General features: G+C 49.3%; 2 protein-coding genes across 2 annotated transcripts in view; one reads left to right on the top strand and one right to left on the bottom strand.

The window, feature by feature from the left end:
* The first annotated feature begins 2,125 nt into the window (after positions 1 to 2,125).
* CLK3 (CDC like kinase 3) lies at positions 2,126 to 15,304 on the top strand. The gene is made up of 13 exons (XM_064517612.1): positions 2,126 to 2,265; positions 3,419 to 3,567; positions 6,095 to 6,308; positions 8,537 to 8,630; positions 8,903 to 8,969; positions 10,635 to 10,751; positions 11,247 to 11,413; positions 11,897 to 11,991; positions 12,376 to 12,505; positions 13,025 to 13,107; positions 13,495 to 13,574; positions 14,329 to 14,419; positions 14,897 to 15,304. The coding sequence occupies exons 2-13, from the start codon at positions 3,419 to 3,421 to the stop codon at positions 15,080 to 15,082; spliced, it is 1,473 nt and encodes a 490-aa protein (XP_064373682.1). The 5' UTR covers positions 2,126 to 2,265; the 3' UTR covers positions 15,083 to 15,304.
* A 250-nt stretch (positions 15,305 to 15,554) lies between these two features.
* Positions 15,555 to 25,492, bottom strand: part of EDC3 (enhancer of mRNA decapping 3) — a 28,412-nt gene continuing 18,474 nt past the window's right edge. The window contains 3 exon segments of the mRNA XM_026115919.2: positions 15,555 to 19,908; positions 21,087 to 21,304; positions 23,119 to 23,272. Coding sequence (XP_025971704.2) covers positions 19,574 to 19,908; positions 21,087 to 21,304; positions 23,119 to 23,272 — 707 coding nt within the window. The 3' untranslated portion in view covers positions 15,555 to 19,573.

The following is a 25,492-nucleotide window of genomic DNA, read 5'->3' as shown; positions in this document are numbered from 1 at the left end:
GAGGAGCACGCCCGACACGCAGAGGAGCCCGCGGCGCTGGGCTTTCTCGTGCCATGTCCCCCTGGGCACCGCTGCGCACCAGGGACCCCACGTCGCTGACGCAGCCGGCTGATCCTGGAGCAGGAAAAAGGAAGCAGCGTCTGGCTGCAAGCAAGCGAGATGGCAGCGCTGCAGTGCGGGAGCACGGCACGGGTGAAAGAGGGGCCCCAGCTACCTGCAGCCTTGAACAGGGCAGAAACCCCTGGTAATAGATACACGTGCTTATCCTCTCTCCCACCACAACACGGACCCCAAAACAGCCTCCCTTTCCCAGCGAAAAAGAGGGCTCTGACTTGCTCTGGCAGGGCAGCTCCTCAGCAGAACTGCTGAACTCATCACACATGCCAGGACAGCTCACGACTGCGGCCGGCGATGGGTGTGATGGGACGGGCTGCGCGCCTCCCTGGGAAGGTGCAGGATGACCACACCGCACCCGAGACGCGGGACGCACCGTGGCCCAGGGCCCAGCTGATGGGCACCACCCGGGCAGGTTGTACCGCGCGGCGGTAGACTGAAAATGCACCGACACGGTCACTGCCTTGCAGCTGGGGAGCGGCGATATCCCGACACGTGAACTGGGGAACGAGAGGGATCATGAAGCCACCTCCAAGACAAAGAGAGCACAGTGCTGGTTTTCAGAGAAACCACAGCAAATAAAAACCATGGAATATAGCAAATCCGACAGCCCGCCGCCAGCTCTGCAGCAGGCTGTGCGCATCGCTCCATCCCCCGGGCCTTGTTCCCGGTTGTACAGCACCGAGCACAGCTCGAGCCCGGGTCTGTGAAGATGCCTGCGCTGGCAGCCTGCCTCCGACGTATTTTAACTTGCTCCAACAGAAGCGCACGATCTTGTTTCACCACGTTTGTGTGGCTGCACCTTGAGCGTGTTCCTCATCTCAGAAGGGAGGCAAGGGCCTGTAGGGGATTTTCTTCCCTCCCAGTTGCATCAGAAGATAAAACAGCAAAGACAAGACGACATCCATCTGCAGCATCCCTTGGAAGCGTTAACGGATAAAAGCAGTAGTGCTCCGGCTGCAGGACGGTGGCACCAGCCTCCAGCAGGGGCAAAGGCAGCGCGAGTGACGCTGCCGGCTGGCCAGGGACCAGCGCTACGCGTTGGGATGTGACTCAGCTCGCCCGAGTCACCCAGTGACGCGGTGGCGGGGCTGGGGTGCGAATTCGGCCCAAAGGGCTGGACTCCTTTCCCAGCCCCTGAAATTTCCCTCTGGGTCCTTTTTGAGAGTGCAGGGAGAGAGGGATTCCACTGAATGCGGGACAAATCCTCCCAAAGCTATTGCGAATGGGTAATAATGCGTGAATTGTGAGGATCGATTATTTGCAAATGTGTCCAAAGGGCAGGTGGCAGACAGGGCATTGCTGTAGACAGTACTGCGCATTCAAAAAGCAATTGTTTAAATCCCAAAGGCCCAAATCTGTAATAAATAATCCGTGCAAAACCCTGCAGAAGCCCAGGCGCCCGTCACCCCCTCCCGGCCTGCGGGAAGAGTCTTTAATGACCGGGAATCAGCCACAGCCGGACCAGGCCCTGGGTCCTGTGCGAACCCGAGACCTCAGCGAACAGAGGGAAGAGCCCAGGCCAGCGCGGCTCGGGGAGCGGCGGCCCGGCCCTGAGGAGCGGCGAGGCCTCGTGCGCGGTGCCAGGGAAGATGGCGGAAACCATCCCGGGTCACGATGCGTCCGCCCCAGGCTGGGAGCCGCACGCCGCCGGCAGCCGCCCCGCGAAGGCAGGCGCGTCGCTGCGGCCGGTCGCCGAGCCCGCCCGGCTGCGTGCCGCCCCTTCCCGCGGCTCACGGCCTCTCCGACAGACCAAGGCCTCGCGCGTGGCTGCGAGCGCGCGATGGCGGGAGGGGAGCGGGTGCGGAGCACGGCCGCGGGCGGCACCGCGGGGCCAAGCAGGGAGGCCCTGACGGCGCGGGGAAGGGCCACGCCCGGTCCCGGCCCCGAACCCCGGCGTGGCGGGGCGAGGCAGACCGCGGCGCGCAAGGCCGCGGCGAGCAAGCGGTTAACGCGCCTCCTCCGGGCCACCGAGGCGGCGGCCGGAGCGGCCGGAGCGGCGCCGCGCGGGGCGGGGCGGGGCGGGGCGGGGCGGGGCGCGCGGGCGGCGGAAGCGGAAGCGGGAGCGAGGAGCGGCGGGGGCTGCTGGGCCGCGCCGGGCCAGGCCGGGCCGCAGCGGCGAGCGCGGCGCCGAGGGGGCGCGCAGGGGCGGTGAGCGGGGCCGCGCGGCGGGGGCGGGCGGGCAGGCCGCGGGGCGGCGGCCGGGCGGGCCCGGGGCGGCGGCGGGGAGCGGGGCCCGCTCGCCCACCCGCCCCAGGCCGCGCGGGGCTCTCAGCGCCTCGCCGCCGCCCGCTGCTCGGGCCGAAGGTGGCTCCGGCGGTGGGGGCCCGCTCGGCGGCGGCGGGCGGGCGGGCGGGCGGCCGCGGCCCGGTCCCCGGGAGGGCCCCGCCGGGGTGCCTGGCCTCGGGCGCGGCCGGAGGCTTCTAGCGGGTCAGCTGCGGCCCGGGGCCGGGCGGAGTTTGCGTGCGGCTGGGGCGGCCCCGAGAGCCCTGCGCCTTCCCCCGAGATGGGAGTAACGCGGGCTGAATTCAGGTAGCGGAGTGTCTAGACGTAGCTGGCCTCAACGGTCTGGTTCCACTTCGCTTTTAGTCACCCAGGTATTGCTTCTCCGTGCCCAGGCTGCTGCGCTTTTACAAGAACACTTACACCAAAGTTGCCTTGTGTCTGGTGCCGAGTCCTGTGCGTGTGCCAGTTCTCACAGCTTTATGATCCGTCTTTTAAAAAACACTTTCTTCTCCCCGTCAGGTTTAAGAGCCCCAGAGGATAGATTACACAGCTGCGGAGGAGGCTTAGTGGAGCTGATTTATGTACAGATTATTGTGAGGCACACCGGAAAAATAAATGATAAAGTTCTTCTAATGACTTTAGCTTTCTGAGAGGAGAGCTGAAACTTAAACTATGATTTAATGATGGCGTTTCTTTAGTAGTGCTGGTGTTGGCTGCGTGTTTTTGCTGTTGAATGTTGCCCTTCTTAGAGACATTCCAAGGCTGTCTGGACGCAGTCCTGGGCAGCCTGCTGTAGGTGCCTCTGCTTGAGCAGGGAGGGTGGCCTGGATGATCTCCAGAGGTCCCTTCCAGCCGCAACCGTTCTGTGATTCTGTTGTGAAGGTCTCAGCCTAATTTCTATGGGAATTTTTTGCTGTGGCTTTCACAGCTCTTTCCTGAACCCCTTAGGGCGGTTTCTGTCCCCATCCTCCTTGTTTGATGGGATGAGAAGCTTTGTGATTCTTTCAGGAAGTGGTTAGAGCATGAAGCAGTGAGTGTTTTGAGCAGGAGCTAAACTGGAAATTTCTGATGTTCTTAGATGCATCACTGTAAGAGATACCGGTCCCCTGAGCAGGAGACCTACTTGGGTCACAAATGGAAGAGGAAGAGGTCTCGTAGCAGAGACTACGATGGAAGATTGCGATACCCACCCCGGAGGGATCTTGCAAGGAGATCGCGGTCTAGAAGGTAAGAGTTGGTTTCATCAAAGGTCGGCACTTCTGCTCAGCAGCTGCTTTGGTGTTGGCACGTGGCTACAGCTGGTGGTGCAGGTGAGTTTATGCTCTTTATATATGTTCATTGTTGATCCTGATCACGTTTCAGAGCCGGGACTGAGTGGTGACGAGTTTCATTTCCTGATTGTGGATAGGCTTTAAAACTGTAAATCCTAGAGATGGAAGTAAATGGCTTATTTGTTTGCCTTCTCTTGTGCATTTCTGCCTCTCTATCTAGCCAAAAGTTCTTCCCAAAATAATGGCATGTCTTTAATATTAATGAGACAGAACAGTCTGCCCTGGAATCATGTTTCCCAGCTCTAATGCTACGCAGGCATTAAAGTCTTTCTCTCTTGACAGCCCGTTTTCTTCTGAAATTACAACTCAGAGTAAAAATTCTTTTACCTGACCTATACTGTCAGAAAGGAATTATAAATATCTGCTCTCTTATACCATAACTCTAACTGAACTTTCCTATTCTGGCCCTGGATTTTAATTTTGTTCCTTTTGTTCAGTGTTTCCATGGGAACAGATGAATTAGCACACAGGTGCTAAAAGCACAATGGATAACTATCATCTGATAAAAGGATCTGTGGTGAGGCTTCTGGAATAGAGGCAGGAGTGTTAATAGGGAGCTGTGTGCTGATACTTCATGGTGAGGAACTGAAATAGGTTGGCTGTCCTCGCTGCTCGGTGGTGCTGGAGCTTGTCCAGGTGCTATTCCACTGGATCAACTAGCAACTGAGACGTTAGCAGGACAGGTGCAGCTAAAAGGGAATTGAGTTCCTCTTTAAATTCCTTAATTGTTCTGTTGTTTAATTTCTGTTCTGGCTCTGGTTTTTGTTCACTTGGAAGAAGTGCACTGTGAAATACAACTGATGCACATGATGGACTTTTCCATTTTCATCTAATGGATTGTTTAGAACAGCTTTGGATGAAAACCATCTTTTGCCCCTTTAGGCTCAGACTGTGAGCCTCTTACAGGTTTGTTGGTCTCCTGAGTATTTGAGCCCTTCAGATCTCCACTGTTGTTTCTGAATCCTCTGTGTCTTGAAAGTTCAGGCTGAAATTTCACAAAGGTATGTTTTGAGTGGAGTACTGGTGTTGGAATAAAGCTGCAGGGTTTTTGTTTGTTTGTTTTGGATAGTTTAGTGGTGACCTAAAGCTGCTGCTGTCTTGGCAGACAGTGTGAAGCTATTTGCTCTTGATCCAAGATGAAGTGAACCACCTGCTTACTGCATACACGTCTGTGTACTGTTAAGCTGTCAGCAAGAGAGCTGACTGTTGCCAAAGTAGAGAGTGGGGGAAACAACAAAAGCTCCTATTTCCAGAGCGGAGCGGTTGCAACGAGGTTTTGGTCAGAGATGCATTTGCTCTGCTCTCAGCTGGCTACATAAGACAGCATCAAGCTGGCCAGTGATGTGCCCAAAATGCTGCTGTTGATCACACTTTGCGTTTATCATCTCTCATGGAAAGCCAGTATGCTGTTCATTCTCTGAGTTACGACGTCTCCTACTTAAACCCTGGCTTCTCATTCGGTGATATGTGAATTGTGACTTGCAGCGAAGGTAGTATTTTATCAGATCAAGAATAACTGTTGGGGTGGGGAAGAGAGACATGCTTTTGGAGGTACAAGCAAACCATGGTTAAGCGATACTGTATTTGTTGTACTGTTTAAAAAGGTAACCATAACAGTTCTGCCAAGAAAGCCCATGGGATTAAACTAGGACCTTCAGAGCAAAAAGCAGGAGTTACAGAATTGCGGTTCTAGCTTGAGGCACTTCCAACTCACAGATGTTCTCTAACCGAGCACAGAGGAGCTGTTAATATTCTTCAGTTAATATGCACACACCGTACCTAAAACAGCTTATAACTACTGAAAAAGGGGAACTTTGTCTTGTGGCCCTTTCTAACGCATGGTTTACCTTACGTATTTGCAACCCTCGGTTGTCACTGGAGGCAGGGGCTTGGCTAAACTGCAGAGCCTGAACTTTCTGTGTCTTTCATTAATGATCTGTTGAGTTGTTGTGCATGTGTACGCTGAAGGCTTAGTGTTTAGGGGACTCTGATCCCCACCGGGGTGATCACTAGTGCACTCCTGCTGCATTCAATTCTCATTTGTGTAAAAACTAATGAGAGTCCTTCCTGGGGGAAGAGAAACGATGTTAGAAAAATACTTGAATATGGTGATGGAGGTGGCTCAGATAAGGCAGGCGGCTCAAGCCTAGCTCTGAGTACGTGGGTGGTTTTCCCCCAGCTTCTTGAAATGTGGAGATGCCACACCATTTTCTTTAGCTAACCTTCTCCTCCTTCTTACTGGAGAAGCTTGCCTGAAGAGTGGTCAGCACTTGAGCTGTAGCGGGGTGGTTGTTTGAAGCTAGGATGCTGCTGCTGTTTCCCTGCCACCAGGTAGTGGGAAGAAGAGCTCTTGCTGTCAGCAGGACTCTGGTTTGTTTTTCCCGCTCTTCTGGCTTATAAAGGGGTTTTTGTCTGTCACGCAGCCATGACAGGATGCCTTACCACAGGAGATACAGAGACAGACGGGACAGCGACACCTACAGATTTGAAGACCGAAGCCCGTCTTTTGGAGAGGACTATTATTCGACTCGCGCACGAAACTGGCGGAGATCCAGAGGCAGAGAGCAGCACCGCGCAAAGAAGCATCAGCATCACTGCCGGAAACGCAGGACCAGGTCTTGTAGCAGTGCCTCCTCGGTGAGTAGCATCCAGAACGAGTTCAGGATTGTTGAGGTTTTTAACTGTCCTTTTACCTCCTTTCAGCTCTGAGCACTTTGGGTGAGTACCTCTAATCCCATTTTTGTGTTTGTTTTGATTATGTGGAATGTATAGTCCCAAATCTGTGTCTTGTTAAGCTGGAAGCATTTGTAGCTATCGGGTTTTACTAGTCCAGCCCCTGTAGCTCTAATACATGAGGAAACTAAGCTGTGTTGTTACGGCCAGGGGAGGGGATTGGAGAAAGCTTCAAGTGGCGCAAACGCACGATGAGTTAACAAGGGTGAGTCTTGGATGCAGGCCAGCCTGGCTGCCGCATCGGTCATTTTAAGGTTTATGCATGACAAGGGTTTCACTTCTGCATATTGATGCTTCTCTGGGGGTTTTTGGTATTCAGTGATGGTACAAAGCACTCCTGTGAAGGCGTGTTGATTGACTTGTGCCAGGATCCTGTACCCTATGGGACCGCTCAGCTATACCAAGGCTTACTCTTCTGAGTCATTAGCCATGTGGTTATTAACTCCTGTCCCACAGTACTTAGAGACTTTCACCTTCTGAGAACACACACGTCCTCTTTGCCTATTTTCACATGAGTGTCCTCGGACTTCAGCTTCTTTGAAAACGTCAGTGTTTTCCACTCTAATTATAATGCAACATGTTGTCCCTTGCCTTAGATATTTGAAGGATTAACAGGGAATATTTGGCACTGGGTGGGGAGACTTGTCCCAGGACCTGGAATGCCCTGGAGGTGTTGTGAGGTATCAGACCAAACGTCTCTGCTTCACTGCTTCTCTCGCTCCAGTAAGGAACGTGTCTGTCGTTCACAAGTTCATTGTTTTTAGCTATTAGTACAACCAAGTGACCAAGTCCTGATCTCTGCAGTTATAATAGATAGCTGCATGGCTTGGAACTTCTGATGGTCTGTTGCTTTCCTCGTTTTATTTCTTTCCAGTTGACTTTTTGAGTTGAGTCTTAGAAAAAGGCAAGGTTATGATTAAAACACTCAAGACTGTTTGCCTGTGTGTGTGTGGTGGTACAGTGTGCAGGTTTTGGCTGGCGTGATCTAAATCCTTTGAAGTCTCACAGCTGTCTCAACTGTTCTTTCTACCTTCTTCTCTGTTTCAGCTGACCTTTTAGGGTTTGTTCGTAGGTTGTTATTTTGGACTGGTAAGGGGGTGCGGGGTGCAGTAGAGAAGATGGATAGAAGCTCAGGCATGGAAGTGTAGAGCCTTGTTAGCATTTCTTTGGCTGCAGAGACTGTAACTTTTTTTTTTTTTTTTAAGGCTAAATAGAAAAGTTCAGGTATTGGGACAGTTTGCTTTGTGGTCCCTGGATCCTTCTGGGAATGTTCGGCTGGTTTTCCAGTAGAAGCTAGTAGTAGCAGGGGTAATTGTGACCTCTTACCTTCAGTGGACACTGGAAGCTAATAGTGAAACACTCTCTGTCCTGTTCCTAAAGTTCTTCCAGGCTTAAATTTGCATCCTGAGAAAGATGTGCAATACTAGGTCTGTTTGCATTCAGTCAGGCTTGCAAAGATAGGATCAGTTTTGTTGTTGGTTCTGTGAAGGAGGGAAGGGCTGATTCATAGCAGGGGCAGGATACGTCTCTGTGTAGCTGGCGATCTATTAATTGAGGTACGAGAGAGCAGACTACACAATGGGAGAACTGCTACTCTGGCTTCTACTGGACAGCTTGTCCAAACTGACAGCTTGTATACCCATCGTCATGTTTGCCAGCGGAGAAAATGACCTTCTTCTGGCAAAGCCCGTGTTCTTCCTCCACCTCATTCCTCTGGTGGCATCCTCTGGTGCTGCAGGGGAAGCTGCTCCTCTGTGGCAAATCTTGTGGGGAATGGTGGTGCCAAACCAGTGACTGGAGCTTCCCAGCTGCTGCTTCCCTTCAGAGAAGAGGGGGGCATTTTCCTGCTTAGAGGCTGCTGCATCAGACACTGTAGCTAATGAGAGAGTTTTCTTTACATACCTGTAGCTGTTGATTACTTTTCTGTTTTGAAGTTAGTTTGTGTCTTGACGTGTCCCTTGCAATATCCCTATCGTTATATATGCTGTGTGCCTTATGAAATGCTGGGATCTGGAAAATCCAACCACCGACGCACCGTCGTCTCCACCTTTGAATGACAACACAATCTGCCATTCGGAACTGCCCGCTGTGTGCGCTTGGTCGTATGCCGTTTCGGGGGGCGGTGTGTGCAGAGAAGCCAACAGAGCAGTAAGCGCAGCAGGAGCGTGGAAGATGACAAAGAAGGCCACCTGGTGTGCAGGATCGGCGATTGGCTCCAAGAGCGATGTACAGCCACCTTTCGTAAAACTTTACCTCTCTACTTTCTATCCCCATGTTAGACAAGATCTCTCTTTTTTGTACTGGAGGGGTCTCTAGTGTTTATTGCTTATAAATGGACTGACCAATAATTGCCTGAGGCAGACAATAGACACTTGAGTTTTAAAGAGTGTAGCAGTGAGAGACAATTTTTGTTTTGACATTTTATCGCTGTGAAATTGCAGGACCTCAGCTCTCGCCAAGTCTCGGAAGTTCACGTCCGCTCTTGTTTTCTCTCCTAGATGAAATTGTCGGCAGCCTTGGTGAAGGCACTTTCGGCAAAGTTGTGGAGTGTGTGGACCACGCCAGGTAGGCATCTTTCGCTTCCAGATGACTTGCCTGTCCTTTGTGGAACAAGCTCAGGCCCTCACAAGTGTCGCGGGATTAATGCTGCCAGTTTTGTGTGGGCTTGGGACTCTGTTGGGCTGAAGTGTTGCCACCTCCCACTTGTCACCATGATAGAAGTTATTTCTCTTAGCAAGCGGAAAGGAGCCTTGTTCATACCTCAGCTATCCAAGTTTGCAAACTGATGCGTTAAGCCAAGCAGGGGAGTTCAGGAGCTGAGGGCTTAGACACATACTCTGTTCTGCTGTCCTACTGTAAAAGCAGTGAATTTTGGCAGAGGGATGGGACAGTCAGCTGGGGAAAGTGACCTCTTAATCTGCCAGAGTACTATTTTTTTTCTCCTCTCCTGTGATTACACTTGACCCTTGTCTCTTCCTGACGTTCCGTCTGGCTCTGAGCCGAGGGATAAGCGTAGTGCAGGAGCTACTGGGCTCCTCCTGCCTCTTCAGAAATCTCTCTGGCACAGTTGGAGAGAGGAGGTGTCTGCTGGAGTCACAGTGACCTTATCAGCTGCTGTGTCAGGACGTGGTGTCTTTGCAGGGCTTTCTGCAGCTCCCTGAGGAATGTTACTGAGCAGTAGTAGTCTTTCACTTTTTGAATTTCAGTTTGAGGATTTAACTACTGGACAAGGTTGGGGTGAGGGCAGAACATCCAGTCCTCCCATCTGTTATCCAGTGACCAGACCTTTCTTTTTTTCCCCCCCCCGCCACACACACTATCAGATGTTCATCCCAAGCTTGCTGAAGGGTACCTCGTCCTTCTGCCCATTAATATTTCTTATTTAGTGATTGCTACATGCCTGCTCAGAGGTCTCTGTGAACGGCATGTGCACTGTGGCATGGCTTACCTAAAGGTCAGCGGTAGCATGGTCTGTTGTGTACCTTTGGGAAACTCCACACACCCCTAAAGAGCTACTGCAACGTCCTCTTTGCTGTCTGGGCACTTCCACTGCTGTTTGACTGTTCCCCTTCATCCCAGTGAGTTTCTGTCTTGGCCTTTACCAAGGTAGAAATAAGGTTTTGATGGCAATTTGTGTAGCTCTGTGACTTGTTGCAGAACAAACAAACTACCTCTGATTTTCTTGGGTTTCCACATTGGTGCATGTATATTCAAATCACAGGTGTGTTCTGGTTAACTTGAAATATTGGTAATGGTTTGGACTCCCAACTCATAGCAAAGCTGGATTTTGGCAAAGGGGAAGTTCTTGTCCCTACCAAAGACTGCACGAGTGAAGTTCCTTCTCTGTGCGTATTCCCTCCCGAGCAGCTAACTCCCATCAAGCATGCAGCTGCTTCAGATCTGGGCCAAAGCTGTCTTGAAGCAAATGGGAGAAGGGAGCTCTTGAAGGCAGGTGGGGAAGACTGAGGTTGTGTCAGATCCACCTCTTGTGCGTGGATCTCCCCTCAAGCCCAGGGGGATGGTTCTCTGCTCCAAAATAAACTGGGGAGCATCCCTGGACAATGGTGTAAATCTTTGGCAAATCTCAAGAGGACAGTTGGGACCCAGAATTGGCTAAACCCCTTTCCTCACGGTTACTCAGGATGTGCACTCTCAGTGGACTGAGGATGTGTCTGTGGAGGTGATCTTGGCATTTTCCTTGACTTCATCGCTCTGTCTCTTCCCTTACAGAGGCAAATCTCAGGTGGCACTGAAAATCATAAAAAATGTTGGAAAGTACCGAGAAGCAGCCAGGCTGGAAATCAATGTCCTGAAGAAAATCAAAGAGAAGGACAAGGAGAACAAATTGTAAGTTCCTACAGAGGCTTCGAGGTAGTCGGTGCTGCCTTCTAGAGGCAAGCCATCTGGGTAGACAATGTGCAAAGTAGTGCTGGGCTTAGGACTGGAATACCCACTACTTGCCTCCTGTGTAAAGAAGAACCGTCTTCTGCTTTTTGGGAGAAGAAAGCCTTTCTCTACTTACATATGCAAACGCTTCTACTGAGTATTTGCTTATTTAACTGTAGCAACTGTCATGCCAGTTCATAGTAAGGATAAGTTAACCCAGTTTCTCTTCTGAGAAGAGCTTGCTGCCTTGTCCCACTTGAGTTGGAGATCTTTATGTAAAGGTGTTTGAGCAAGGGGAGGTCTCTCTTGTGGAACAAGAAGCGTTGCTGTGCTTCTGAATCTGCTGGTTCATAGCAGTTACTTACCAGCCGCTTTTGAAGTAGGCAAAGGCTGGGAATACCACTCTTCTGTCAGGTCCCTGAATGATGATTGATCCTCACATCTTTCTCTCTGCAGCTTGTGTGTCCTGATGTCAGACTGGTTCAACTTCCATGGCCACATGTGCATTGCCTTTGAGCTTCTAGGCAAGAACACTTTTGAGTTCCTGAAGGAGAATAACTTCCAGCCGTACCCTCTCCCTCAGATTCGGCACATGGCCTATCAGCTCTGCCATGCCTTGAGATGTAAGTTACCTAGGGCTGGCCTTTGGGCTTGCCAGCAGCTGTTTGTTCCTCAGTACCTGCTTTTTCTACCCAGGCATTAATAGTAGCTATTCTAGGTATTTTTTCCCCTTGTGTGAAGCATATAAAAAGATGTGAGATACTGATTGAGCAGGGAAGGGGTCTGGAGCAGCAGTCTTTAGATGTGCTTCCTTTTCCTTCTGAAAGGAATGGAAAGAAGACTTGTAAGCTCTCCTTTGCAAAAGGTGCCTTGTCCGTGTCAGAAATACCTAGCTAGGCGAGGGTGTGCTCACCAGAATGGTTTGGGAGGAGCTGAGAAGAAGCTGGTTTGTCAGGGTGTCCAGTGTGTGGCTGCTCTAGTCCAGAGCTGGAGCTCCCCTGGGGACTGAGGGAGCTTTGCTTGGCTCGCTGGGCAGAGCTGTATAGATGGTTTGCTGTGTGTTTTTTCTTATAAATCTTTTTTGCTTCTCTTCCCCACCTCTGCAGTTTTACATGACAACCAGCTGACTCACACTGACCTCAAGCCGGAAAACATCTTGTTTGTCAACTCAGATTTTGACACATTGTACAATGAGAAAAAGGTGGGTTACGTCTGAAAGAGAGGTGACTAGTCCAGGAATATAGCCTGCCTCTTTCTCCTGGCAGAAATTGGGTCTTCCTTGTTCTGTATGTGCCTTAAGGGACCTCAAAGGTCTGTTTAGTTAGAACAAACTGGAAGTTGAGTCTTTTTCTTTTCCCATGTCTTCCAGTAGCTCTAAGGTTCTGCTTTGGTGGTTCTGGTCCATAAAGTGGAGCATTCAGCTGCTTTCCTTAATGCTGATCAGAGATGTAAAGAGCTCCACGCTTCACAGTTCAAGTCCTTCTGATTACTAATGCACACCTGGCAGCTCTGGGGCTCCTCTCAAAGCCTGCCTTAATCCTGAACCAGCCACCGGAAGCACTGAGCACTACTTCTTTCTTTGCAGAGCTGTGAGGAGAAATCTATTAGGAACACGAGCATCCGTGTGGCAGACTTTGGAAGCGCCACGTTTGATCATGAGCATCACACCACTATTGTTGCTACCCGGCACTACCGTCCACCAGAAGTCATCCTTGGTGAGTAGTGCTGGGATTTTGGGAGCCTTAGCCAGGTGAAGGAGAACAGTTGTCCCAAGGATGCTGTAGGATGATGCTGTCTATAGGAAAATGAGCTGAAAGAGCTCAATTTCTGAACACAGCTTGGGGGCAACCTGTTCCATGCAAAGGAAACTAAACTTGTTGTGATGCCACCTCTGTGGGAGACAGGGTGCCCCACCCCCTCTGTGGTCCCAAGGCCCTGACTGCATGCAAATTATCCATGTGTAGTGTATGTCCTTGACCAGGAGTGCATAGGGCTAAGAAATGCCAGTAAGAGTTATGAGGTGCTCACCTTGGCTCCAAGGGAGCATGGGGTCAGCACAAGCTGAAATGGAAGTGCCTGTCTCTTGTGAGACCGCTTGCTAGTGTACAGCCCTGCAGAGTGCACAGATAACTTCTAGGTATGTCTTCATCCAGTCCTAGCAGTTCTAAAAATAAAATAGGAGAAATCTGGTGGGTTTTGTTGGGAGCTCAAAGCTAGCTTTATTCTCTTTGCAGAGCTGGGCTGGGCACAGCCATGTGATGTCTGGAGTACCGGCTGCATTTTGTTTGAGTATTACCGTGGCTTCACACTCTTTCAGGTATGACTCTTGCAAAAAGCTTTGTACCCTTTGACCAAACTAAGAAGCCTTAATATCTAAAAAGGCTAGCCCTTAGATGGAGGGAAGGGAAGTGCAGACCAGGCACTGAAAATCAGAAACTGACTTTCTACGTGCTAAAATAAGCACAGGAAAGCCTGTTGGTTGAGGACTCGTGACTTACTGAAAGGACAGGGTTCAGATTGCTTTGTTTTCTTCACTGTACCTGTGAAGAATAGAAAATGAGAGAGAGAAAATGAAGTTTGAAAGGACCTGCATCATTCCTGATGGAAGCATCTCATCTCACTCTGTACTTGTACAGGTTACAGACCTTTTGTTGTCAGATCTCCAAGTTCTTGAGTAATGCACCATTGCTCTTTTCTTTTGCAGACCCATGAGAATCGTGAACATCTTGTCATGATGGAAAAAATCCTTGGGCCAATTCCATCTCACATGATTCATAAAACCCGGTAAGAATCTGTTCCTGAATCCTGACAGTCCAGTCAACTGCTTATAGTGGTGAATTAGTCAGAGTATCAATCCTCTGTCCACATACCAGATCTTAGCTATGTGGTTATAACCCTGGGGAGACTTCATGGAGTCTAGAAAAGAGTTGCAGAGGGTGTGGTGGCTTTTTTGGGGGGGGTTGATCATAGGCTTTTGCGGAAATGATTGAGCAGCTTATGTAGTGCAGAGATTGTAGTGTTAAGCCTCTAGGCTTAACCTAAAGGGAGCTGTGGTGCTGCATGTATGTTGAGATGGACAGCTATTGCTGAGAAGCCTTCTCAAGCCAAACAGGATTTTTTTTTTTTTAGTATAGTAGTTGCCTGTAATTTGTGCTGTGAGGGAACTGGGTGACTGTACTTCTGTCCTGCTCTTGGCCTCTTTGGATCATGGAAACAATTCCCTGTTCTGTGGCTCTTCCTCTGCAACTCTGAGAAACAGCAGCTTTCCTTCTTTCACCACTCTAAAGCATATGGATAAAATATTTTATTCTTCAGGTACAAGAGAGTCTGACTTGGCTTTTTCTTTCTCGAGTAACCATTTTGCTTGTTTCTTGCAATGGATAAACTACCTTAGGATAGGTGCGCTGAAGAGGTACAGAGGCTGGGGAGGCATTGTCATTGGCTCTTACAGGCTGCTGCTTTCCCTCTGCCTGTGTGGATAAGATTTTCTGCATATGTCCCCCAAACAGCCTTACTGAATACTTTCCCTTGCTCACAGGAAACAAAAATACTTCCACAATGGGAACCTGGTGTGGGATGAGAACACATCGGATGGGAGATACGTCCAAGAGAACTGCAAGCCGCTGCGGGTAGGTACTGCCCAGCTGCTGGTGGAGGCTAGACCTCTGGAGCAGGTGACAGCTGGGCTGCTCTTTCAGGCTGGCCCCTGCCAGAGCCAGGTGTGGATGTCCAGGGGGCCTGTGATGCTGTTAAAGCGGGGGGGGGGGGGGTGCATGTGCATGTGTGTGTGTGTGTGCTCCTGGGGGTGGAATTGCTGTGCAGTTCCCCTCCCTCGTCAGCGCTGCAATGTCTCGCTGTTACATTTGCCACGCTGCAGCAGAAGGGAGTGTTTTTGTTTTGGCATCCCCTATGGCATCAAATCACCTCAATTTCAGAGCTTGGGCAGTGGTGGACTGCGGAGTGTGGAACGAGTGGATTCTCTTGGCAGCATAATTGCAGCCAGAGACCTCTGTGCTTTAGGAGTAGAAGCAGATTCAAGGTTATCCAAGGCCTTATCTTACTGGAGTGTTACAGCTCTCTCTCTCTCCTGCCCTGTTCTGTTTCAGACATACATGCTGCATGACTCACTGGAACATGCACAGCTCTTTGACTTGATGAGAAGGATGCTAGAATTTGACCCTTCTCAGAGGATCACGTTCTCCGAAGCTCTCCTGCATCCCTTTTTTGCTGGCCTATCCGCGGAGGAGAGGATGCTGTGCGGTCGAAGTGCAAGCCGGGACCTGAGCAGATGACAGTTGGGGTGGGTGATTGCCTGCTGGATTTGTATATACCGCATTGGTCTGGCCTCTGCAGTTCAGCTCTGGTCACCCTCTTCTCTCTGAGTTCAGAGGTATGGGTGCACACTGTGACATGGACCCTGGCTAGGGGAGGGGAAGAAAAGCTACATTGGAAAGCACAGATTTGTCTATTTATATGTTGTAAAGTTAAAATAAAGTGTTTCTTATTGTTTGATACTCCCCTTGTAGGCATGCATAGGGTTGTTTTGCTCCCAGCTTTCTCCTCTTTTCTGCAAAGAAAGAAAGATGGAGTTGTGGAAAAATAATCAGGAAAGTAAGTAGCAGGAATCTTTGTTGCAGTGGAGGGCAAAAAGTGAGGATGAGTGGACTAAACTCTCCTGAACTGGATAGAGCAGAGCGAATGCTTGTTCCAGGTGTGTTATCAGGCACTAGAGTAGTAGCAGGCAAATGAATAGTTGCACATGAATAGCACACATGAATAGTTGCACTTTATTTCAGGGCATCCCCCAGTAGCGGCAGGAATTAGTCATTACAAACATTAGGTCACAAATGGAATATCAAGCAGTTACATAGTGCAGTGATCTTCACATGTTAGTGACCAGAGCAGCACTCATGGGCAGTTCCTATGATGGTGGTTAAGGTTGTGGTAGAAACTATCTCAGACATGGATAAAAAAGTGTTGCATTCTTTGAATTAACTCTGGCAATAGGGAGAGAGGGGGAGAAGACAGGGGCCAGACCCCTCTCTGTCTTGCACAGTGCTCCACCAGAAGCACTCACACCTGCACATGAGGTGCATTGCCTGGGGGTCAGGCCTGTGTGTCCTTCCTCAAGTAAGCTTTTGTCTCAGAGGAAAAGTAGTCAGGTGCCCAAATCTACTCTCATCCTAGGAAATGCCAGCCTTAACTGTGCAGAACACAACCCAAAGCTCCCTGCTGTACCACAAGCACTCTGCACAGGTAAATTAGGAAACATTTCCCTTACGAGAGAAGCTTACACACACACCGCCTGTTGTGTAAAACTGCCCTCTGGATTTTTGCTTAAACTTCTGGAACCATATTGCTGCATGGCTGGCAGTACATGGAGTCTTAGTGCTTCCTGAAGCTATGCAGCAGTGAGTACAGATGTGATCCCAGCTGCCATCCCCACAACAGGGTCTTCACTTGTTTTGGTGCCATTCTGGGCATGTAACCAGCCAGTGGCACAGCAGCCTGGAAGCTGAAAAGGACCTTGTGATTAAGCCTTGAATGCTTTACACTTTAACTGCTCTAAGTGTACAATCTACAGTCTAACAGCCAAATCCAGAAGAGCCAAGAAACGCTTGCAGCCTGGTTCAAGGAAAGCAGAACGTTTAAACAGCAGGTTCTCTTATCAAGTGGCTTGAGCAAGGAAAGTGAAAATAGGAGGACTAAAACTAACATTGCTACAAAAAATGACCAGTGGATGCTCTTCCACCTTGGTTAACCCAGCTGCTGCTCCTCTGCCCAGTTTAAAAGGCAGAGAGAAGCCTTGCATTTGTATTTTAAATAACCAACCCCATTGCTGTCCCATACCAACAGGGGTTGAGTCAGAACCACAGCTTGTTCAATGTCTCTACAGTTCAAGCTGAAACATGGTTCACCTGAGGAATAGGTGCTTGAGACCTTGCTCTGTCCTTCCCATGGAAGAGGACCACCAACTCGAGGGCAGAGCTACACCCAGTCAGAGTACTGACAATTCACAAAAGTCATCGAGAGGCTCAGTGTGAGCACTAAGGCCATTCAGCGTAAGCCAGTGGACATGGTTCAGTAGTCTAACCCTCAGCTGGGTAAGAAGCCCACAGAAACCAAGAGGGGCAGAGCCCTTCATCCTGCTGAGGTAGATATGGCGAGTTCGATGCAGTTTGGCAGGGGAGGTGCTGCAGCTGAGACCTTACACACCTGCACACTGCAGGGATTAGCCCAGTGCTCACGAGTCTCATGTCTGTAGTACAAAGCAGCTGGTTGCCATGTTCTCAGAAGAGACAGTTCAGTGGTACTAGAGAGTAACATGGAGTGGATCCTCCCCCATAACTCATGGTTTTCAGGTAAATGAATTAATTGCTTCTTTTCAAGCAGGGAGGTCTCTTCCCTCCTCCTCCTTTGATACACGTGGCCTTTGTTCTAAGCAGATGAAGGGTCGAGACAACTTCAGAATCACCACTCATAGCACAAATGGCTCCACAGTTTCGTGAAGGACTCCCCCCTACCTGCTTATTGCCCTCACACATACAGTTACGCAACAGCTAAACAGTAGGTCCACTATTTCCACACACACCAGCTGCCCCTACAACTTCAGCCTTTAAAGGAATCCAGTCCCCCCAGAGGAAAGGCACCATGTGAAGCTCTGAAATTCTCCACAGCTGCCCAGAACAGGGTCTACATTACATCTAGGTACCAGCAAAAGCTTTGGGGGCAGGTAAGGTACCAGGGGGCAAAAAAAGAAAAGGCAGCACTTCAAGCACTGCCTATGCTAACAGCATCAGCAGCAAGCAGGAAGGGAGCCAAGCTGACCTGGCTGCTAGAGCAGGGCCCTTGGCCTTGCATCTGCCTCATTTGAGGGGAACCGCTCATGCTCACAGAGCCTCCTATGTCACTCCAGGTTCAGCATTTCTCCTGCATCAGCTACAGCGCATGCAGCCTAATTCAGCACCTTCAGAGAGCAAGAGCAAATCTAGCACAATCGATTTCCAAAGTCAGCTCACGGTTTGTTAGCTTGTCTCTACTCTAGGCACCAGAGTAGGACTCCACCTGGGCAGCGCAATGAATGCAGAAAAAGATACCCCAAACACTTTCTAGTAACATAGGGGAAGCCAGTGCAGCACAAGGCCGGTTAGCAAAGCAACACGGGGCTGGTCTCCTGCAGTATTTCAGACGAGAATCTCCTGCCGTACCCCTCCAGAAAGGGGGGAGGGCAACTCTCCCAGCAACATCTTCTGATGGCAAAATATGACAGTGATCACTGCAAATAGCAACCCCTGGAGCAGAAGGGACCAGATTTCAGTGGACAAGGGCATGTGAGGACAACACTGCAACACCGCTGTAGTCAGCCTAAGCAGCCCTGCCTCATTACGCGGGCACAAGGCCAGCATGGACCCTCATCCTAGTCCTCCAAGTGGACATGGAGGGATATAAAACTGTGTTCATTCACACATGAAAATGAATACTAAAACATGAACAGTATCTGGACAACCTTTCACTGCCTACACTACTAGGTGGGCAGATGTCCTAGGCTCCTGCTTCAAGTTCACTTCAATATTAAAGGCCAGAAGATTTTGTTTCTTTTCAGAAGTGTGATAGGTACCCAGCTACCATTAATATCAGTGGGAGCTGAGGGCCTAAGGCCTCCTTAAACCCGGTTCTCAGCACATGGCTACACACAGACACATGCACACATGCCCTCCCTTCACACAGGCTTTGTGCCCAAAGGGAATGAATGGATCTATTGGGACCTGCTTCCCAATGGATCTTGGAACCTGCTTCCCAAGCCACATTTGAGCGTGGGAGGAATACTGCAGTGCCCTAGTGCTCCCAGAAACTCACCCAAACACCATCTGCACCATACACCAAGTAACAAACAGTCGGAGTAACACTACCCTGGCTCCATCATGCTTTCCCTCATTCATTTAATCACTGTGCCAGAAAGAAGAAGGGGGGAAAAAGTAAAAAAAAATAAAGCCAAACCTACTCTGGTTGGAAGAGCTCCTTTCCAAAACACACCTTGCTCCCCCAGACCTGGGGGTCATTCATTAAGCAAACAAAACAAAACAGAGCCAGAGGACAAGCAAGCAAGACCTAACTTAGGACACCGATGTTCCCAGAGCATGTGCTACTTGAGAACTTCTGGCTCTTGACACAAGCTTTCTAAAAAGGGAGCTTTCTCCTTGAGGGGATGGAAGGTCCAAGAAGGAGAGTGAGCTACAGTTGCCTTCATGAACATAAAACAGGGGAGAGGGAATCAAAAAGAACAAGAGAACAAAACCAAACCCTCCCTCGCAGTAAGACTGCAACAAAAGGCATTTCTACTCAATCAAGGGGTGCTGTTCCCACAAGGGCACCCTTGCTGGGTCTGTCTGCCCGGGACTGAAAAACATGTATCAAGTCTCCAAACCATCCGTCACTTGTACCAGAACCTCCCCACACACACCCTCATTAAACAGCCCCCAGGCTGGGTCAGGGCATCAAGAGCTGCCTTCACCGGGGACAGATACCCTCTTCCTGCATGTTCCTTCATACAATGGCACAAGAGAATGAAGACAGCTTTGCAGGAACATTCGCTTCCTTCTTTTTTTGTTTTGTTTTATGATTTTTTTTTTTTAAATACACAATGTTTCTTCTTGAAGGAAACTCTCCAGAATTTCACATCCTTAAGGCGTCACGAGTTTACTAGTCAGGATCCACTGGACAGCTTATTCAACAGAATTCCTCCTTCTCTTCTCTCCCTTCAGAGCCGTATGGCTGGATGGGCTCTAAGTGGAGTGCAGGGGGATGACAAATTTGCAGCCGAAGGGCGAGTGGTAGTTTATTCCCACTTCCTGAAAGACCTTCTGGGGAATGCCAATGTCACAGAGGTACACACGCCCTGCCCTCTCGCCCAGGGGCAGAGGCAGGCCCAAGGCCAGCGACCACTTGGCATCAATGCCCTGCTCCATTTCGTTTATTGGAGGGTCTATGCTGAGGACGGGTGCCCGGTTCTGGTTTGCCCAGTCCACAGTTGCTTTGTACCAAGGCTGATCTCTCAAAAAGGCATTTTCATGACAATCCAGGCAGTTGATCACTAGATCAACAGGGGTATCTGGGAGATCTGAAAGAAACACAGACACTGTGAGCATTCAGGACCACACTGAAACCATGAACTAAGGCTCAGTCTCTTCTCTCTTTGCACAGCCACAGATTTTCCTAGTCATATTTTTGCCTCCAGTACCCACTGTCTCACTGTGTACAGTCTGGCCTTACATACTATTATTGCTGTCTTTCTGCAGAAAACGCTGGTGCCAATATTTAACAGCTCTTTAACATGCTGGAGAACATCCACAGAGACTCAGATACTGGGACAAAGCTCTCATCAAGCGGTCAGCAATTGGGCAGCCCTGCCCTAGATGCTACCTGCTGAGCTGGCTTTCCAGTCTGGCAACTATGAACAGCACACAGAAGCAGGGAAGCTCACTCTCCAGTAAAAACCATAAAAGAAAAAAAAAAAAAAGACACTTTGCAATCTGTAAGCTGAAAAAAGGCACTTTATTCTGGAGCATGTTGATCACCTGTGCTGTGGAAGGGCAGCTGGTGTGTGGCAGGCTGTCTCACTGATCTGCTCATCTGCTGTGCACCATGCCTGCTGCATTCCCCTCCATCACATGCATCATGAGATCCATGGTGCAAGGACCGCTATTGTATAGTGGGCAAGTAGCACAGCCAGCACAACACAGCCCCCCCACCTTGTCACAACAAAAAAATATTGTGCAGTGCCCTAATTCCCAGGTTTGTTTCCCCCAGAAAGTTTAAATGAATTCATTTTTGAAAATAATGCTGGTGAAAGGACAAATACAAACCAGCTCCCTCAGATTCAGTGCCTACTGGGGTATTTCAAGATATCTGAATTTTGAGAGCTACTGAGACTAGTGTAGCAAGGAAGTTTGCTTGGTCTGAAACGCTAGTTTGATGCTCATTTACCTCAAGTTTTGATATGTTGGACACGGAAGGCAACTATCCTAAGAGAACAGCTAGTCTGACTCAGGTCCCTATAGCAGTTCTTCAGTATTTATTTATACTGGAAATGTCTTACTAGCACAGCTGTTCTGCTGTTGGAGTGCCCCACGTCCCAGGCCCTATGGCCAGCCTCAAAACAGCCATCAGCCTAAAGCGGCCTCAGTGCTGTGTTGCCACTAGGTGGGGTGGCTCGACCGCGCAGGCACTGTGGAACTGAACTGCACAGGTCTCTGCACCCCGCAGAGGGGGCGGCGAGCAGATGTGCTCCTCGCTTACCTTTGACACTGGACACCTGCTGCCCTTGGGTCTTGCTGAAGAGATTCAGCTCGTTGGTGATGGATTCCAGCATCTTGACAAAGTTGGGCAGGAAAAGAATGACGTGGACGTCGTGATTGGAGAGGTGCCGTCCGCAGCTGATTCCCTGGGCCCCCTTCACGTGGGGGCCGCAGAGCAGGGCCACAGTGGGCCGCTGATGCACGTTCTTCGGGTTCAGCCTGAAGGGCAGAAACGCAGACAAAAGGGGCATGTTAATAAACCCAAGAACCCTTACCTTCTTCCTGTAGGAGGAGAAAAATACATATATATATATAGATACATCAGCAAAATGCAAGTCGACTGGGGCTTTGCAAATCTTCCGTTGTCTCTGGAGAAAAAGGAACCACATCCTTTTGTGCCGCTAACACTAGATAGCTGCCCTGCTTGCAGGTTCTCTTGAAAACTTCTTTACATTTACGGTCAGCTTGTACGTTTCAAAGCAGGGGCACTTTTCCTGAGTATGTAGCAAGCCTGAATTCTGTGCGGTTTCACTTTTAGGAGGCTTTTTTCTCCCCTGTCACTATGATTTTAGTAAGAAAACACTGAAAACTGCAGTAGTTTGATGCAGCACAGCATAAACAATGGGGAATGCTCTGAACCCAGCACAAGGAACAAGTCAGCTCTGCTTGCAGCTTGATTCTGCCCTCAAAAAAAAAAAAAAAACCAAACAAGAAACAAAAACCTCATAGCACCAGGTTTTCATGCAGGAACTGTCCTACCAACTATATCTACCAACACGTAGATAAGCTTCTGTTAGACACTAGCAATGCTACATATGCACCTTTAAAAATATGGTGTGAGCTACCCCATCAGCTCAGCCACAGCTTAAAAACATTCTTCTCCCTAAGCCCTACCAACTGCAAAATAAAAGTTGATTTATTTTGATTTAAATGACCTGCAAGCCATTAAGGGTGGTTTACACTGATATTTTCAGTTGATAGGGTCAGTGCAACCTGGCACATTATTGCTTCCCGCTTTCAATCAAATGATCAGATCCTGGATTGCAGGTAAAGCATTATTGCCAGAGCAGACGAAAACTGGTAAGGCTTATCTTCCATTTAAAGAACAAATCATTTGTAGCATCTAACAGCATAAAAACACATGTGCAATTCTCTGTCCACATCAAGTAAGGTAAGTGCACACAGAAGGCAGACCTCTTCAAAAGAGGCTGCACATTTCCTCACGCAAACAGGAGTAAATGCACCCCAGCCATCTATCAATTTGGGCCCTTCAAAGAGCAGAATATTCCCAATTTAGGTGTAGATGGCTAAAAGTTAGTTTAACACTGTGTAGAGGTAAACAGCACATTTGTTTTCACTAGCTGACTTTTGTTTTTATTGACATCATTAAACTGTACCAAAGGAAAGGTTTAGAGGTGGTTTGTTTGGGGATTTATTTTTTCATTGCACAGGATCAGCTCACAGAAACTCTGAAATGATTTTTTATCTGCACTGAGTTTCATCTGCACAGAGCTAAGTTTCCCAGCAAGCAGAGAGACAAATCCCTTTTGTCTTTGACTCAAGGGACACTTCCACTTCTGGGACACAGAAGCAAAGAAGCAGCCCTTAATAAGTCAATCGTCTAAGACAGTATGTTCACCAGCCCTTTCCAAAGAGCAGCTGAAGAAAAAAATGCAGTGAGAATGTGGAAACCTATTGTCAGGCTTCCTCCCACTTCAGGAGCCTGCGCCTCACACTCATTTTCATGATTATTTGGAAACAAGATGACACATGAAGTAAAACACACGGTCTGCATGGCATCTGGATGAGTGTTTCTTTCAGAGGCAAAGAAGGAAGACAGCTGTCTCCAACTGCAGGACCAGTCAGGGACTAGCGTGGACCCCTCCTGTCATTTATACTACGTTCACCTCAAAAGTAACCTCCCAACTTCTCTTCTACTTCTCCACCACTTAGAGGAACAAGATAACAGAGGTGAGCTCTGCTTAGAGATCAAGGGGGGCAAATTCACAGCAGAGCCAAAGGAACAGCTTTACCTGTTGGGTCCCCCGAGGAGACTCAGTGCCATCTGACTAGCGCACACTCCCGTCATCTCCAGCCTCCGCTCCAGCGTCAGCCCGTGCTTCTCGGCAACCGAAAGCAGCTTTTTATGAAGTTCATACGACACGCTTGGAACGACCAGCCCAGAGTCTACGATTCAAGGAGAGGGGAGGGAGGAAGACAGAAAGATATAATCAGAGATTTTCCCCAAATGCTACAGTCTGGTAAGATCCTATATGACAGCCCTTGTAAACGACCACAACAAAAGGGCTTAGCAGCCATTACAAAGGGCCTGCTTAGCTTTGAAGACTGGGGCAGCAGCTGCCCTCCCAGTAAGCCACACTCCCTCTAAGAGACCATCCCGTGAATCCAAGCTAATGCAACAGAGGCAGGCAGTCAGCTTACTCTGTTCGCAACCGCTGCAAGTACTACCCCAAGGAATACAACAGCAGCTGCTTCACTGAAGCCCGACTTGTCCCCAGGCATTTGAGAGGAGAGTCTGGAAATCTCTAATTGGGAAGCGGCTTGCCTTGTTCAGCCAGGAAGCAATTCGGAGTCTGCCTAAAACAATCTTTTAGATACAGTTATTCCTGCAGGCTCAGTAGCACTCCTACCAAATCCAGCTCAGCAGAGGCAGCAAGTCTGTGAAGAAGGGTTTCCCTCAACTCCTATTCATGCCATATCTGTGCTGCCCAGCTGGACTGCAGCATCCTGTCCACACAGCAGCTTCCAAATGCAGCACAGCCAGCCGATATTTCTTAAACCGCTCGTTTGTGCAGCATTGTGCTGGCTGTACTTTGAATGCACGAAGCATTCAAAGCAACTGTGACAGCTAAACTGTCAGTAACTGACAGCTAAACACAACTGCTGGGCTTGAAATAATACATATTTCCATGCAAATTCACCAGGCAGCTGGAAGTTTTAGGAACACAGACTGCATGTTTCCCTCGCAAAGAATAGCTTCTACAGAGACCTTTTTGACTTACAGATTGAATAGCAAGGTCATTCTTAATGGTCTCCAGACCAAAAGTACTTTAACTGGCTCCTCACACTTCAGTGTGCTTAAGTGTCCCTCATCACAGCAAGTCACAATAGAAGCTGTGAACCAGATATTGCCACCAAAAAAGCTTAGAGACTTTATGCTCACTGTCAGTGATAGGGACCAGCTGTTTCTCTGGTCTCTCACCAACCCCAAACTTCCAATTCCCTAATTCACACACCACAATAAAACAAGACAGCCCACAATTACTAGGTAGCTGCCCCCACCAGCAGGGCTGTGCCAGGTCAGGATGGCTGCCTTCAAACAACAGCTGAATCACAATATACCAAAGCAGTAGGGGAACTCTGTAACTAAAAAAAAAAAATAAAGCATACAGAAAAATACAGGTTCTCAGACACTTTTCACAGCCGCTTTGTAAGCCAGGAAGTGCTCCAGCATGTGGATCAGGGAAAAACAAACAAGACTGGTTTTGTTAAGTGCTGAGAACAGCATTATTCCCTGCCCTGGGCAGCAATACCATCATTCCTGCTCGCTTCTACAGTGAAGCTGCATGGAATCAGCAGGTGAAAGAAAAAAAAAGCCTGAAAAACTTTTCTGGCTTATTCTTTAAATGTTCCTTCTCCAAGCAGGCCAATCTGGCATCGATTTCACAGAAACAGACCCTGTAGTAACATCTGTAAACTCTCCTGGAAATAAATACAAAGGATGCCTTGCCCCAGCCAGGCAGCTTGCTCTGACAGGAGCCACAGCAATTGCTCAGTAGCATGCTGCAACAGTGAAGGACCAGGAAAATGGACACAGTTACTTATTCAAGATGCATGGAGAAAGAAGCAGGTAAGCAAGATCCAGAGACAAGAAGAGAGTTACTAAGCCAGCTAGCAAGATATCCTTGAATGTCTTCAGCTGCAGAAATCAGTCTCTTTATTCTAGCTTTTCTCCAAAACAATTCTGACATCCAAACCCCTTCCTTGTCCTTCACGCTGTGCTTGAGAATCAGCACCAATGTAGAATCAGAAATACATGCCATTCTTCCCCTCCTACATATTCCTGCAAGACCTGGATATCCTCAGCTGCCTCCCATCTCCGGGCGGCACAGCGTAATTCTCTCCCCATAAAGGGATGGCCACAGCTTGACGCAGAGCTGCTGGCAAGAAGAGGTTTTGGCTCCTTCTGTTCGGAGCGTTCATAAGCCCCGCTGAGCTGAACAAGCAGTCCCAGAGGCATTTGGGAACAAACAACTAGCAGCGTCTGGCTGAGCAAAGGTTTGGGGGCTTATTGGGGAACATACTGTCAGCTCCTACCCTGAGGGACAGGCAGGCGAGGCGCACAGGAGTCGGGCACGACGGGGGGAAGCGTCAGGGCTCAGACCG

This window comes from Dromaius novaehollandiae, chromosome 10, assembly GCF_036370855.1.
Source record: "Dromaius novaehollandiae isolate bDroNov1 chromosome 10, bDroNov1.hap1, whole genome shotgun sequence".
NCBI lineage: Eukaryota > Metazoa > Chordata > Aves > Casuariiformes > Dromaiidae > Dromaius > Dromaius novaehollandiae.
Note: the sequence above shows the minus strand (reverse complement) of the source record. Positions and strands in the feature narration are given on the sequence as shown.